The sequence below is a fragment of the Sander vitreus genome, chromosome 19 (genome assembly GCF_031162955.1).
Source record: "Sander vitreus isolate 19-12246 chromosome 19, sanVit1, whole genome shotgun sequence".
NCBI lineage: Eukaryota > Metazoa > Chordata > Actinopteri > Perciformes > Percidae > Sander > Sander vitreus.
Window position 1 is genome coordinate 1,504,011 of NC_135873.1, and position 14,628 is coordinate 1,518,638.

Consider the following 14,628-nt stretch of genomic DNA (forward strand, 5'->3'; position numbering starts at 1 on the left):
CCATGACCTCTGACCCTCATAAGGAAGCAAAAGAAAAGAGGTTTCCCCTACAGAGTTCAAGTGAGTTAAACCGTATTGGCTCCAACGTGAGATGTATTTCAACCTCCATCCAGTTAAAATGCCCACATTCAAACACAGGAAATGAGGTCTTTTCATCTTTTCTCAGTTTGTTTGGAAGAAACAGAAGAAGAAGAAAAGGCAAACCACAGAAAACCTTAAAAATAGCAGGTACGACCTGGGCAAAAAAGTGCAAAACAAACCTCCACTAACAGAAATGTTCTTAGCTCTATATGTATGTATGTATCACCGTCAGTGTGAGGCTTACAGTCACCTGTCATGCTCAATGGCACCTCAACAGGACGTGTGGTTCTGACTGTTGCATCATTTTAGTAACGGTCAACAGAAAGAGACAGAGAGAGAGAGATAATGGCAAGAAGGCCAGAGAGGTCAGCCAGGCAGTTTTCAAAACTTATGTAATGTATGTGTGTGTGTGTGTGTGTGTGTGTGTGTGTGTGTGTGTGTGTGTGTGTGTGTGTGTGTGCCTGTGTGGTTTGGCAGCGCTCCCTCCTGTTTTCTGGGTAATAAAACTAAGTCAACAGCAGAAGCGAAACAACATCAACTGGAGAGAAAGAATGAGCGAATGGCTTACTGTCTGACCCACTGGACCAGAACTGCTCCTGTGTGTGTGTGTGTGTGTGTGTGTCTGCCCTGCTTGTGGTTTTCATACGGAAAAACAATCTTCACACAGCACATTTGCCTTTGGTGGATCAACAGAGCAAGCCAGTTTCCATATCACCCCGTGTTAAGCTAGGAAACTAACTCGCTCAAAGAGCCACAGCGGCCTGGTTTCCACTACAGGCCACTCAGGGCCAAACGGGGCCAGCCAGGGCTCACACATCATCCTTGTCTGAAAATAAACATCTAATATATGTATTTCTACTGTGGGCAGACAGAGTTTTATCACTTTGGTCGCAATATCAAGGCTTTACAATTTGAAACCAGTGTTGCGCAACTGTTTTGTGACAAAGGATAAGAAGTCTTCTCCCAGTCAGCCATCAAGACTTTTATTTCTAAAGACTTTATATCAGGAAAATGACAATAGCCAGAGAGGCAGAGCAAACGTCACACACACCCTTGGACAAATGCTCCTAAAATTCCTAATGTTTTTGGACTATATGGAGCCTATGGACTCAAAGGAATTCCAGATCCCTCAAAGTCCAACTGAAATTGCATTTAGTCATTCTAAATGTTTGCATTCCAACAATATTCTTGCACACCATAAAGTCTTAATGACGGGTGTGCAGTCAAAACATTTCCTAAAATTAGCCTAACATTCTGTAAATAGATTCAACGTGGGATTTGAATCAGATCGGATTTAATAAACGTCTACGCTTGAGTGGACCTTGTGTGGGATCGAATCCAGGACCATTTTGCTGTGATGTGACAGCTCCCATGTTTGTTTTGGGTTTGCAAATGACATAAAGTAAATTTGATCTGTCTTCCCCTCACACAATAAGCAAAATATATGATGAAAGACCCGTTCTATATAACTGAAGAAAAAAAAAAAGGTGTGAAGTGTGCTGTAGTAAACATGCTGAAGTAGCCTCACTAAGCCCTACGTGACCCGCAGTGGAAAAATGTCCCTCTATACTGAAATAACTGCAAATACACACTGTGTTGACAGTGGCAGCTAGTTCTTTATTTTCACCTCTCACTCGCTCTTTTCTGTTCCGCCACTTGCTCAAACTCCCTCATTCTCTATCTTTCCTTCCCTCGTCTCCACTTTTTCCTTCTCTCTTGTTTTTCTTTTTTTTGTTGTTGGAACCATCCCTTCATCTCTAAATTTAGGAAAAGGAGAAACAGGCAGGGGAAAACAGAGGGCGAGATTTGACAGGAATGAAAAGAGACACGTGAAACAATTTGATCTGCCTCAATTTAAGGGGGGGATTTTAAGCTGACATCTCCAACGACCCGACCCCGGTTAAGCGGACAGAGATGGACATCTCCAACCTGCTTTCTTTCTGTATGTTTTACAAGCCGGGCCAGTTTTCCTTGCCTCTCTAGTTCTTCACTTTTCTCGCAGTGATAATCAGGGGGGAAAAAAGGTGCCATTAATGTTTTAAAACAAGTTCAAGCTGAGCAAGAGATACAGTGGAATCAGTATGCTGCTCTGCATGCAGTCTGTGTGTGTGTGTGTGTGTGTGTGTGTGTGTGTGTGTGTGTGTGTGTGAATGTGTGCGCATGTGTGTGTGTGCGTGTGTGTGTGTCTGTGTCTGTGTGATGGTGAGTCTGTTTCCTGTGCTTCTGCTCATTACCAGTAGAGGGCACCGCCAATTCTGACTGAGCTGAAGCCCATCTTGTCTCTCCCCTCTTTGCTTTAGTTTGATCAGTTTCTAAGGTCACATTTTAAAATGAAAGATTAAGAAAACATAAAGGCTGCAGGTGATTTTTGTATTACCATTCCAGTAGTTCAAAGTCAGAGTATTGCATTAATCCAACGTTAGAATACTGCAGTGGTGGAAGAAATACTGTACTGTTAAAAATACTCACAACTCACTTACAAAGCAGGGGTTTCCCTACTATAAGGCTTAGGCGCAGCACCCAAGCTGAATGAATGCAAAATCCTTGCAAGCATCAAAACTAACTAAATGACTTTTCTCAGATTTAATGATTGTAGTTGGTCCCCAGTGGCCTTCTTCAGGAAGTTTTGTCTTTAAGCTTTTTGAGTGTTTAATTCATTTGCTATCTGCTCTAGCTCTTCCAACGTTTTAGACACAGACATTTAGTCCAAAACCATGTTTGAAATTGCATATTTTATTGAAAAATGTCACATTTTCTTGAAGGAAGACCTCTAAACCCCCTGCCAAATACGTGCACCTAAGTCTTTCACAAACCCAGGGAAAACACTTCAACGTTAAAGTCCGGCATTCAAAATGTAACGTAAGTAAGAGCACATAAAAGTATAATCAGCAATATACATTAAAAAGCACTTAAAAAGTACAGTACTTGAGTTAGTTACTCTCCACCACAGGCACACTGCTAAAATGGCAATGTCCGGCATTAAACGTTTTTACGTGAAAATGAAAAACGTGTGCCGTAGGATAGATGAAACTATAGCAATGCATCATATTTAATGAGCTCTTCTCTAGGTTTTGCATGCAATCCTCATTCTGCAGAGTAACTAGTAATTGCACAGGTATTTGGTTCCATGCATTAAAGAAATAGCCGTGGATGTTAAAGAAAATAAGTTAGTTATTTTTTGTTGCTGGTTTGATTCTGTTAACATACAATACAAATCATAAGCTGTAACATAATGTGATTTAGCCACCCATGTCATATTTCTTTGTAACATTAGCTTCACCTGACTGCTCTTTACATCCTAAGCTCGCCAACAAAGCCAATCCCTTTCTGATTCAAAGTGATGACAGAAACAAGGAAAGACGTATGGACAGCTTGTTTGACTAAGAGAAAGGAATAAAAAGTGTTAAGGATGGATGAAGGGGCAGAGAGAGACGGGAAGAGGTGGGAACAGAGAGAGAGAGAGAGAGAGAGAGAGAGAGAGAGAGAGAGAGAAGGAGCGAGAGAGAAGGAGGGAAAGGAGGGCAGAGAGAAGAATAAAGGAGTCTTTACATGTCTGTGGAACCAGCAGCTCGCAGCACTTTCACATAATTTAAGACATATGGACGTTATTAGGACGACCGTGTCTGTGTGTGTGTGTGTGTGTGTGTGTGTGTGTGTGTGTGTGTGTGTGTGTGTGTGTTTAAGCCTGTGTCTTTGCGCTGCAGGCTACAGAAGACAGTCACGTTTTTGTGGTGCAGCAAAATGACTGGACAATTCTCCCCCACCCCTCCCCGTCCTGTGTGGAACTTGGACCGTCCCAGAGTGACACTGCATAAAAAACGGTGTTTGACTGGCAGCAGCCAGGCCGCGCAGGGAGATACCATACACATGTGTGCCTGAGTGTGTGTGTGTGTGTGTGTGTGTGTGTGTGTATGTGTGTGTGTGTGTGTGTGTTTGTCTGACCTGTAGTTACCTTTCAGAGTCTTGGCCTCCCGTCCGCATGCACACACACACACACACACACACACACACACACACACACACACACACACACACACACACACACACACACACACACACACACACACACACACACACACACACACACACACACGGCTGACTGACTCATTGGTCCTACAGTAGCTCAACCCTACTGCTCTGACTATTTATGTGCGTGTGTGTGTATGTGTATGTGTGTGTGTGTGTGTGTGTGTAGGCATAGGCAAAGTACTCATCCAAATTGACCAATTATTCATAATCCAGTGCAGACGGGTTAAATGGCTAAATTCACAACGCTGCATAACCTCCTATAACGAATATTTCCCTGTTGATTCTGAAACACGTTTGTCTAGTTTTCTAGTCCTTTTGGCGAGTGATCAACAAACTATCTAACAGCTGGCTCAGTCACAGATGAATAGTTGAGTCATGGAACCGTCTGTTTTCAAACTGTTGACGTGAACTAATTCAATCATCAAATGACTGATTAGCCCACCAAATTCCATCCACTTTATTGATGAAGGAACCCATTAAAAATGACCAACTAAATCTTTAACAGACGTTGAAACAGCCTAAGTAAATGAGTGAAAAACCGACCACATAACCAGGGAAGTAATTGACTAATTAACTTAATAAATGAAACTAAGTAATCCGTCAAATTACTCAAAAAACAACAGATTACATGATGTAACAAACTAAATGTTTAACTAAGTAACTAATAAGGCCCTGTTCAGACCTGGCATTAACATGCATCTTGTGTTATCTGATCACAAGTGGACAGCTCAGTAGGCTACAGGTGGTCTGGCATTATGTACTGTATATGGCAACATTGTGTCAGCAGTATGTAAGCAAATGTGTCCTGGACAACATTGAAGCACCTACTTAACTGATGTCTTCTGGGTAAGCGTAGCATTCTCAAATCACATAAGCTGGCTTTGTCCATGATGTCTGAAAATGTCTAAATGCCCATAGACATTCAGGTATTAACGCATGCGTCAAACATCTTGAGCGATTTGGTTTACGTGGAACACACCAAGGAAAAGACCCAGTCCATACAGATTTCTTCTTTCAATTTTCGACTTGCTGCCTCACGCTGGTTAAAAATGACAACGCATTTGGTCTTTGCAAATGGCAATGATGCATGTGTGTTTATTTGCATATAGATGTGGGGAACTGAGATCTGATCAAGTGGTGAATCAAGATGCATGTTAATGCCAGGTCTGAACCGGGCCTTAGTGACAAACAAACAAGACACAAGTAGACGTATTTTGGGCCAATCTACACAAAATATGCACCCTTGTATTACGTGTAACCATAGCAGCCCTCATGGGCCAATCGGTGTCATTTTGAAAATAGTGGAAGACAGTTTACAGATGCATCATTCCTCCAAGTTCTATCTACCACACGATCTAAATCAACCACGAAGCAAACAAAAGAACGGCTATGACAGCCTTTTTTCCTCAGACTGTTAGTGTATGTAATGCCTTGTGGTCAGGGATTGGAGAGCAGGTCATGTTAGCGGCCCCAGGGTGCGGCAGCAGAGGAAATGTAGCGCCGCTAACGTCTTAGAGCACCCTGTGATCTGCACTAACCACTCCCCAACACAAACAGCATATTTCATATATACCCATAGAGTGCATACAACGTAATTCACACACTGCATACCAACAGTAACCAAGGAGGGAGGGGATGGGTGATGGCGCTGACATGGTGACAAGCAGCAGCAGTGTGTGAGAGTGTGCAGTCTGTGTCCGTTAACCAGTTTTAGGACAGCGGTTCTTAACCTGTCCTATCATTACCAGTGTTGGGAACGTTACTTTGAAAAAGTAATTAGTTATAGTTACTCACTATTTGTTCCAAAAAGTAACTGAGTTAGTAACTGAATTACTCTATAATAAAAGTAACTCGTTACTGTTAAAAAAAAAGTTGCTATATGTCAAAGAATTTGGATTTTTTTGAGCAGTTTTTTTGTTGTGAGGCAGAAAGATCTAGCTTTTGCTGCTTGGAGGACTTTGCTCCGAGTCCTTCTTTGCTAGTGGATGGCGAGCTATCATCTGTGGTGGAGGTATCGGTGTTTTTGGCCACTAGCTTTGTAGATGCGTGTGTCGTTGTGAGATGCTTCATTAAATTAGAGTTGCTTACAATGGATGTCGACAAAGTCTTCGCTCCTGGACATAATGTACACATTACATGCACGTTCTTGCCTTTGACCACAATGAATTTGAAGTAGCGCTTATATCTCCACCTTGAAAATGCCAACTTTTCATTGGATTGCTCCCGACTCGCCTTCTCTGCTGCTTCATCGAATCTCTGTTTAGCTGTTGTGTGTGTGTGTGTGTGTGTGGCGCGTGTGCTGGCATGTGTGTAAAAACACTGGCTCTGATTGGCTACCATGAAACATGACTCTTCCTTAGCCAATCATAATCGCTTACCTCGTTATTAACCCACCTCCTCACTAGCTGTGAGCCAGGGGTGCGTTTGGATTACACAGTTTATTCAATCAATGCATAGTAACGCACCGCATTTAACGTCCAGTAACGTTAACGGCGTTGTAACGACGGGAAAAGTAATTAGTTAGATTACCCCGTTACTGAAAAAATAACGTTGTTACCTAACCACCAAACACCGATCATTACTAACCAATTTTTTTGACTTATCCGAGCCATCCACTGGAGTGCGAATTTTTGTTGCTACCATCAGTCAACAATCTTCTGCGATGCAGAACAAATAGGTTCAAAAGGTCATTTATTCCTCCTGCCATCAGCATTGTGAATTCATTTCTTAAAATGTAACTCTTCATTTATTTTGTTGTGTTTTTTGGTGTGCTTGCTGTCTCTGTAGCCTACTGCTGGCTGTAAACCAAATTGCCCTTCGGGGATAATAAAGATACCTTGTACTTGTGCTTGTACACTTTAACGCACACATCACCAGCTCAGTGGACTATTGTTCATTTATTCTGAGGGTGACGGAGGGAGGGAAGCAGGGTTTGAAGGAATGATGGGAAAGAAAGGGAAGAGGGCAACGGAGGAGAAAGAAAATGAGAGGAAAATGAGGTAGAAGGCAAAAGAAAGAGTTTGACTGCCCAACTGATGGTTTGGTGGCTGAAACACCGACCTCAGAAACTACATATACCCTCACTGGCCTGGTCTCAGATCCCACTAGAAGCTCCTTTCTTCACTCTCAGCCTCCATTATGTCTCAATGAAAAGAAGCAGGAACACTTTGAGTTTAACTTATTGGAAACATATTAGAAAAACACAATAAAGTAATTTTCCTTTCTGCATAACATGCTCAAAAAGCTATAAATCCAGGACAAGTTCAATTTGAGTACAAACACACTATGTTGTACTGGTTTTTCAAAGGTTATTTCTGAACTGCCACTTAAAAGAGATTCAGCACATCATTTTGCAACATCCCGTCATAGTTCCTAAAAGTAAAGTCTCAGTGTGTTTAGTGCAGTTTAGTTTATCTGCGTGGTTATAAAAAGTAGATGGGAGGCCATAAAAAGAGCCCACAAAGATAAAATAGATTGAGAAAAACCACAGACAAAATGCAATTATGAGTTTGTGCAGGTTAGAAAATGAAGAAAGAGCTCATAAAAAAACACAAAAACTACTTCAAAATGAACTTTTACTATTACGGCAAAACCGATCTACAAATGCTCAACCCACATCTTAACTAGCAAACTGAAAATGATTGCAGGGCTCTTCAAGTGTTCTGCAATGTTCTGCAATGCCTTCCTGCGATTACGGATCAAATAAAACCCACGATTGTAACTTTTGTGAAACTTCATTTGAAGAATTAGGCAGCCCTCTGTGGCTTGAACACTGACGTCTTTTGAAAACTCATTGCTGAAAGAGCTCAACTGTTTGTGGTCATCATTGAAAAGTTGACATTTCACACCAAGCAGCAGTAATATTAACTATTCTCTCTCGTTCCCTTCTACAGAACTCTGACTGTTTAAGGTTGAGCTCAAAAGGTTAAATGCACAAGAATGTTATTTATCCTAATACAGCTAAGTGTTAGTGACTGATTCATACTATATAAAAGCCCTATTCTAAGTCTGCTCACTTTTCTCTCCTCTCCAATGTTCTCCACTTCCAAAACATTTCCAAGAGGGTTTTAAGGGCAGTTTTGGAGGTTAAATCAGATGGAATGTTATTTGTCCAAACAACACTGATGACTGGTGACTGATTCACACTAAGAAATACTACGAGCAGCCAGGAAAGACTTAACTATTCCCCCCTCCTCTCTCTTTCTCTCTCTGCCTGTCATTCTAGTTCTGCTGACTACAGGGGAAAACCTCTACAATGTATAAGTCTCTGTAAAGAGGGAGGGAGATGAATAAGGAACAGTCATCACACAAAAAAATGAATAAGAATGAGGACACAACAGAAAGTCTTGTCTTCGACATGCGACTGCAGGGCCAGGGATCAAACTACCAACCTTCCATATTGGCAGGCGACCGCTCTACCACTGAGCCACAGCTGCCCCCCTATGCAAAATCATGACCATTTCATAAAGTTTTTACATTGTTGTACTGGGCGAAATACCGTCACATTTTGGAGTCCCGTTCGTCATTGAAATGTGCATGTTTGAAAAGTCATAGAATCACCAAAGTTGTTACAATTCACCCTGATGGAAAAATTAATTCCTGCACCAAATTCCACGGCAATCCATCCAAAACTTGTCAAGACATTTCACTTAAAAACCCCAAATGTGAACGTAACGGTGGCATTAGATAGAAATCAAGGGATTAACAACAAGTCTGTAAGATTAATCCTGCAGAAAACATGGATATCTGTACCCAATATCATGGCAATCCATCTAATAGTTGTTAAGGTCTTTCAGTCAGGACCAATGTGATGGACTGACCGAATGACACACATTGCTATCCATTGAGCCAAACCACTAGCATGGCTAAAAAGCACCCCATTTGGTTAGGATTGGATCAAATTTGTATTTGCAGCAGAAAAAACTTGTCCCTACTGCCATCTGTTCACACATCTTGTCAGTCAGGATTCTGTTTATACCACCATGTAAGCGTGAAGGGGGTTGCAGTCTTTAATTAATCTGTGCTTCTGTCCTCTGCTTGAACTTGCACGGGTTCAAACACATTTCTCTATGCGTTCTGCCTGCGTGCCAAGTCATCCAATTTATGAGCATTTAATGAAAATCCTAGTTGATCTTTATCTGTGTCTGTACAGTATGTGTCATGAACAGACACATGCAGTCACATTTGAACTGACACAATATGCCTCTTACTCTGTCTCTCCAGGTGTTTGCCAAAGTGTTCAGCCACGAGGCCTTGGAGTCCTACCTCCCGAAAATCCAGCAGGTCATCCAGGAGAGCCTCCGAGTATGGAGCTCCAACCCTGAGCCCATCAACGTCTACAGGTAGGATGGGCGTCCTGGTGTAGAAACACATTCACAAGAGGTAGACACGTCATTGTCATTGCGCTTAGAAATTGGGGGCAGGATCATCGCTACAAGAAGAAAAACAACCTACAGTACAGAAACATTTACATAATGACTTGATTTTGGACAGAAAGATCAAAACTTAAAGCAGGTAAAAACAATGAGAACATCAGCCCATCGTAGAAACATTGATCACTACAGAAATAAATATATATATATATCCTATCAGATTTTTTGGTATGTCCGAAACCTTATTATGTGTCAATAACACTCTAATTTACATTTCTACACATTTAAACAACTGTTGGTCTTGTTATTCACCTCTTTCAGTAATTAAGGCATTATCTGGCGATGCTGCTAGAGCAGAGGTCGGCAGGGATTACCATGGTTACGCGTCTTCGACGGCAAGGAGGCTCTCAGGAAGTGATGTGGAAAATTACAGTTTAGTGCGTCCGAAAAGATACACACTACTGTTTTAGTTTTCTTTACACAAAAGTATGTTGAACGATAGTACACGCGTTGAGTATGTAGTGCAGAGTATGTGATTTCGGACGCAACCAAAGACATCCCAGTTGTCTTTAAAAAAAAAAAAAAAGTGTTTGAAGAAGAAAAGCCTTGGGTTCAGGTACAAAATGCATCATGGGCAGAAACATTGCTGTCGTTGGTCAGCATGCGTTGGAGAGATCATTATCTGTTTCTATCCATGGCGATAAAGCAAAACATCATCAAGTTCCTTCGCAAAAAAAGGTTTGCTTCGGGTTGCTTAGAATTGTGGTCGAGAAGGGGTGTAAATGCAAATGAGGATCTATCATTGGATGTGACTAAGGTCCTGATTGGTTGTCTTTCCACAGGGAGAGCCAGAGGTTGTCGTTCACCATGGCTGTGAGGGTGCTGCTGGGATTCAGGGTATCAGAGGAGGAGATGAGGCATCTGTTCTCCACCTTCCAGGACTTTGTGGACAACCTGTTCAGTCTGCCTATAGACCTGCCGTTTAGTGGCTACAGGAAGGTACGTGTTGACATCCTCTAGTCCTTTTTCAAGTATCTGCAAACTTAATTTAAAAAAAAAAGAAAAAAAAGAAAGAGAAATCTATAGTTTGCCTATATTTGATTTTGGCCCCAAAGACAAAACGATTCCCTTTATGCTAAGATGTAGTTGCTAATGAATTGTGTTTTACTTACTTACTCTGGTGCATAATGAGCACCTTACTGTAATTGTGCTTTCACCCTTTTGACCTCACTTTTTATAACGAAAGTAACCTATTTGAAATTGTTTGGATGCTTGGGTACATAAATGCATGAGTAAATTGGTTTTAATGAACATGCTTCTTTTAAAAGAAACCTTGGTATGTAGTGTTGACTTTGCTTTGTGCGCTTTTGCAGGGAATTCGTGCACGAGACACCCTGCAGAAAAGCATAGAGAAAGCCATCAGGGAGAAGCCGTGTTCCCAGGGGAAGGATTACAGCGACGCGCTGGACGTCCTGATGGAGAGTGCCAAAGAGAACGGCACCGAGCTCACCATGCAGGAACTGAAGGTAACACAGCTACGCACAAAAGAATCACCTGAGCGGGGAGGAAAAAAGGTGTGCAAACACACGCTGGAGAGACGCTGGACACACAAGAAGCCACTCAATGGGAGTCTTAACACACACAGTACAGATACACGCCAGCTCTGATGTGTTCAAACATACACAACGTTTACCTAGTAAAGTGCTGCCAAAGAGAACCTGTCTTGGCTAATTGAACACACGCACATCAAGAATTATCATAATTTCTTCAACAAATCATCTTGACATCATAAGCAATGTAAGTGACTTGTCACACACATCTTTATGTAAAATATGACTGCCATGACGGGATGCTTAGCTGATGCCCATAGGCAGACAGTAACACTATAACACACACATGGACAGGCACACCCTCTATTTACCCATTAAAGTAATTCTAAGGAATTCTGTGGAAAGTCAACTCTCTCTTTCTCGCTCTCTGTGGTTTCTGGGTTAAATCCAGGTCCAAAAATAAGTCAACACTCCCCCTTGCTAGGGGTCTGAAAGAGGCCTCCTGTACACACACACTCACACATACACATACAGAATATAAATACACATGAACTGGGGAGCCCCTGTCACAGAGGCCCAGGCTGAAGCACTCACCTGCAGTTTTCTGACGCACGCATATATAACACAGACACATGCAGAGTGAGGCTGAGATGTGTTTTGACACGGATGACGGCAGATGAGAGATTCGAAATGAGAGTCGTGTTGCCCAGCCTCGTTATTTATTCCACTACCTTAATAATGGGCCAGACACAGCGCACTAAATGTTGTTTTTGGATACAAACTTCATATTTCCAAACACGCTACTTTTCAGGAATTAAAAACAACATGCTTTTATTATGTAATGGCTTTTTATTTGGCCCTGTGTTGTTACGAAATAAATGGCAAGCTTCAGGCGTGGGGCGGTAGATTTCTGGCCAAAGTAAGGTTGGGGTCCTAGGTTGAGTTTGCTCACAATTTGGCTTAATATTTATTGACAAGAAAAGATTTCACCTTTTGAAAACTAATGAAAATGCAACTGACAACCCCATAACATGCTGGGTGAGAAAATATTTTTCTTTATTAATTCTGTACTTTGTATTGCTAACACCTCTGTAATTGTGGCTATAAGTGGGCATTTGGCTATTGTCGCCCCTCACCCCTCAGCACATACCATCTAAATTTCCACTCTCCGGACCCTTTATTCAAGTGACAAGCAATTAGCCCTTCAGGAGCTGAGTCAGAAACCAGTTGGCGTGCCCACAAAGTAAAGACAAATCAACTTAAACGCACTCAGTGTTAGTTTGTGCTGACGCTAAAATTACACTTTACTTTCCATATCAGTGAGTGGCTTTACCCAAATCTGGCCGAGTGGTGAATAGAAATAGCGACAGGTATGGAGACCATGTTTAGAGGCTGTATATAGATTGTTGAATTCTTTTTTTAAAACCGTACAACAGCCGAACTTCATTTTAATCAGTGGTTGCAAGATAAATCATACATAAGAAACAAGAATAAAACACTGGCTTTTCTCATATCTTGACTTTTTGTCTTTTAAAAATCTTAAAATGAAACAATCTTAGGAGGGAATCACTCTCATGAGTAGGCATTGGGAACCAGTACACTCATACACTATCTCGCCTCTCTAGGAGTCAACTATCGAGCTGATCTTTGCCGCCTTCGCCACTACGGCCAGTGCAAGTACCTCACTAATCATGCAGCTCCTTCGCCATCCTGCCGTGCTGGAGCGCCTGAGGGAGGAACTGAGAGCCAGGGGTCTCCTCCACAATGGCTGCCTTATGCCAGGAGAGCTGAGACTGGACACCATCGTGAGCCTTAAGTACCTGGACTGTGTCATCAAGGAGGTGCTGAGACTCTTTACGCCCGTCTCAGGGGCTTACCGAACCGCCATGCAGACTTTCGAACTTGACGTGAGTAGCCAAGTAATATTTCCCGACTGAATGATTTATAGCCAGATTCTATATCTTTTTCTTTTATCATACGTCAATTGGTGATGACGTCTTCCCAACGGCACATTCATCTTCACATGTAGCATCAGGTGTCAACTGCAATTTCTGTCAACAGTAAGAAGATAGTCCTGTCAATCTACTGGAAAAGTATCAAAAAAGTCTTTTACAAAGGTTTTACATTTACCAAAGACAAAGTGCCGTCAAAAATGACTCTCACGTTCCCGTTTCATACTGTACTGTAGCTGGTATAGACACAAGAGAAGGTGGGGCCGGGTTGGTTCAGTGGGTAGAGCAGGCGCACATATACTTAGAGGTTTATGCCTCGATGCAGAGGTCTAGGGTTCAAATCTGACCTGTGATGATTTCCTGCATGTCTTCCCCTCTCTCTCTCTCCCCCCTTTCTCACCTAGCTGTCCTGTCAAATAAAGGCAGAAAAGCCCCAAAAACTATCTTTAAAAAAAAGACACAAGAGAAGCCTAATATTGCAGAAAAGTCCCCGATGCTTAGCCAGAGATACAAAAACTGGAATCAGATTTTTTCGCAAAATCTCTGGCCTTACAAGCTAATGTGCCAAAGTGCAACAACTTTTCCAGAATTGATTACGCCAAAGACATATACTTGTAGTTATGATTGCACTCTTAAAAACTTGCTAAATGTTTTTTTGCATCGCTCTGTCTTTCTGTCTCCAGGGAGTTCAAATTCCAAAGGGCTGGAGTGTGATGTACAGCATTCGGGACACCCACGACACCTCCGTTGTCTTTAAGGATGTGGATGCCTTTGACCCTGACCGCTTCAGTCAGGAGCGGGGAGAAGACAAAGAGGGACGCTTCCACTATCTGCCCTTTGGCGGTGGTGTCCGGTCCTGCCTGGGCAAGCAGCTCGCCACCCTCTTCCTTCGCATCCTGGCTATTGAGCTGGCCAGCACCAGCCGCTTTGAGCTGGCAACCCGGCAGTTCCCCCGCGTGGTCACGGTACCCGTGGTCCACCCTGTCGACGGGCTGAAAGTGAAGTTCTACGGCTTGGACTCCAACCAGAACGAGATCATGGCCAAGTCGGAAGAGCTGCTGGGAGCGACTGTTTGAAGGGCAGAGAGTTGATGAGTAAGGGTGGGGGGGCGGGTGGGGTGGGGGGGGGGGGGGTATTGATGGAAGAAGTCTTTAGGGAGAAGATTGAAGAAAGGACAGAAAGAATTTCAGAGTTATTTTTTCTTCTCCGCCTTTGCTCTGTCAAGTTGGAGGTTCCTTTTCAGACTAAAAGAAAAGCAGAAGTCTTCATCTCTTGTTATGATTGGGACTTTCCTCTGAAAAAAGGAAAAAGCTGCCAAAAAAGTTCTTAATTTTGCTCTATTCTGTGTATTTTTTAAAGAAATATACAAACAAAATGTATGTACAAAAAAAGCTATGTAATATAATTTGAAAGAGAATGTGGGTAGTGCACAATGGGAGAAAGAGAAGTATGGTGGTACTTTTGGTGAAATGAAGGGTTGAATTTGGAAAAGTAAAGACGGTTGCGGAAGGAAGGCAAGATGGATGAAACAGGGTATAGGATGAAAGAATATGATATTTTAGCATTTTGTTTGTGCTTAATCAAATGCATTGAACCATTTCAGTTGTCTAGCAGGGTAAAATAGATGGATATAAAGACTTCTGG

The 14,628-nt window shown here is 42.2% G+C and overlaps 1 protein-coding gene across 1 annotated transcript in view; it reads left to right on the plus strand.

Annotated features, from left to right (window-relative positions):
* The window catches only part of cyp26b1 (cytochrome P450, family 26, subfamily b, polypeptide 1), a 35,945-nt gene extending 21,862 nt beyond the window's left edge, over positions 1-14,083 (plus strand). The window contains 5 exon segments of the mRNA XM_078276145.1: positions 9,334-9,452; positions 10,325-10,481; positions 10,856-11,008; positions 12,658-12,939; positions 13,668-14,083. Of these exon segments, the coding sequence (XP_078132271.1) occupies positions 9,334-9,452; positions 10,325-10,481; positions 10,856-11,008; positions 12,658-12,939; positions 13,668-14,060 (1,104 nt within the window). The 3' untranslated portion in view covers positions 14,061-14,083.
* The last annotated feature ends 545 nt before the right edge of the window (positions 14,084-14,628 follow it).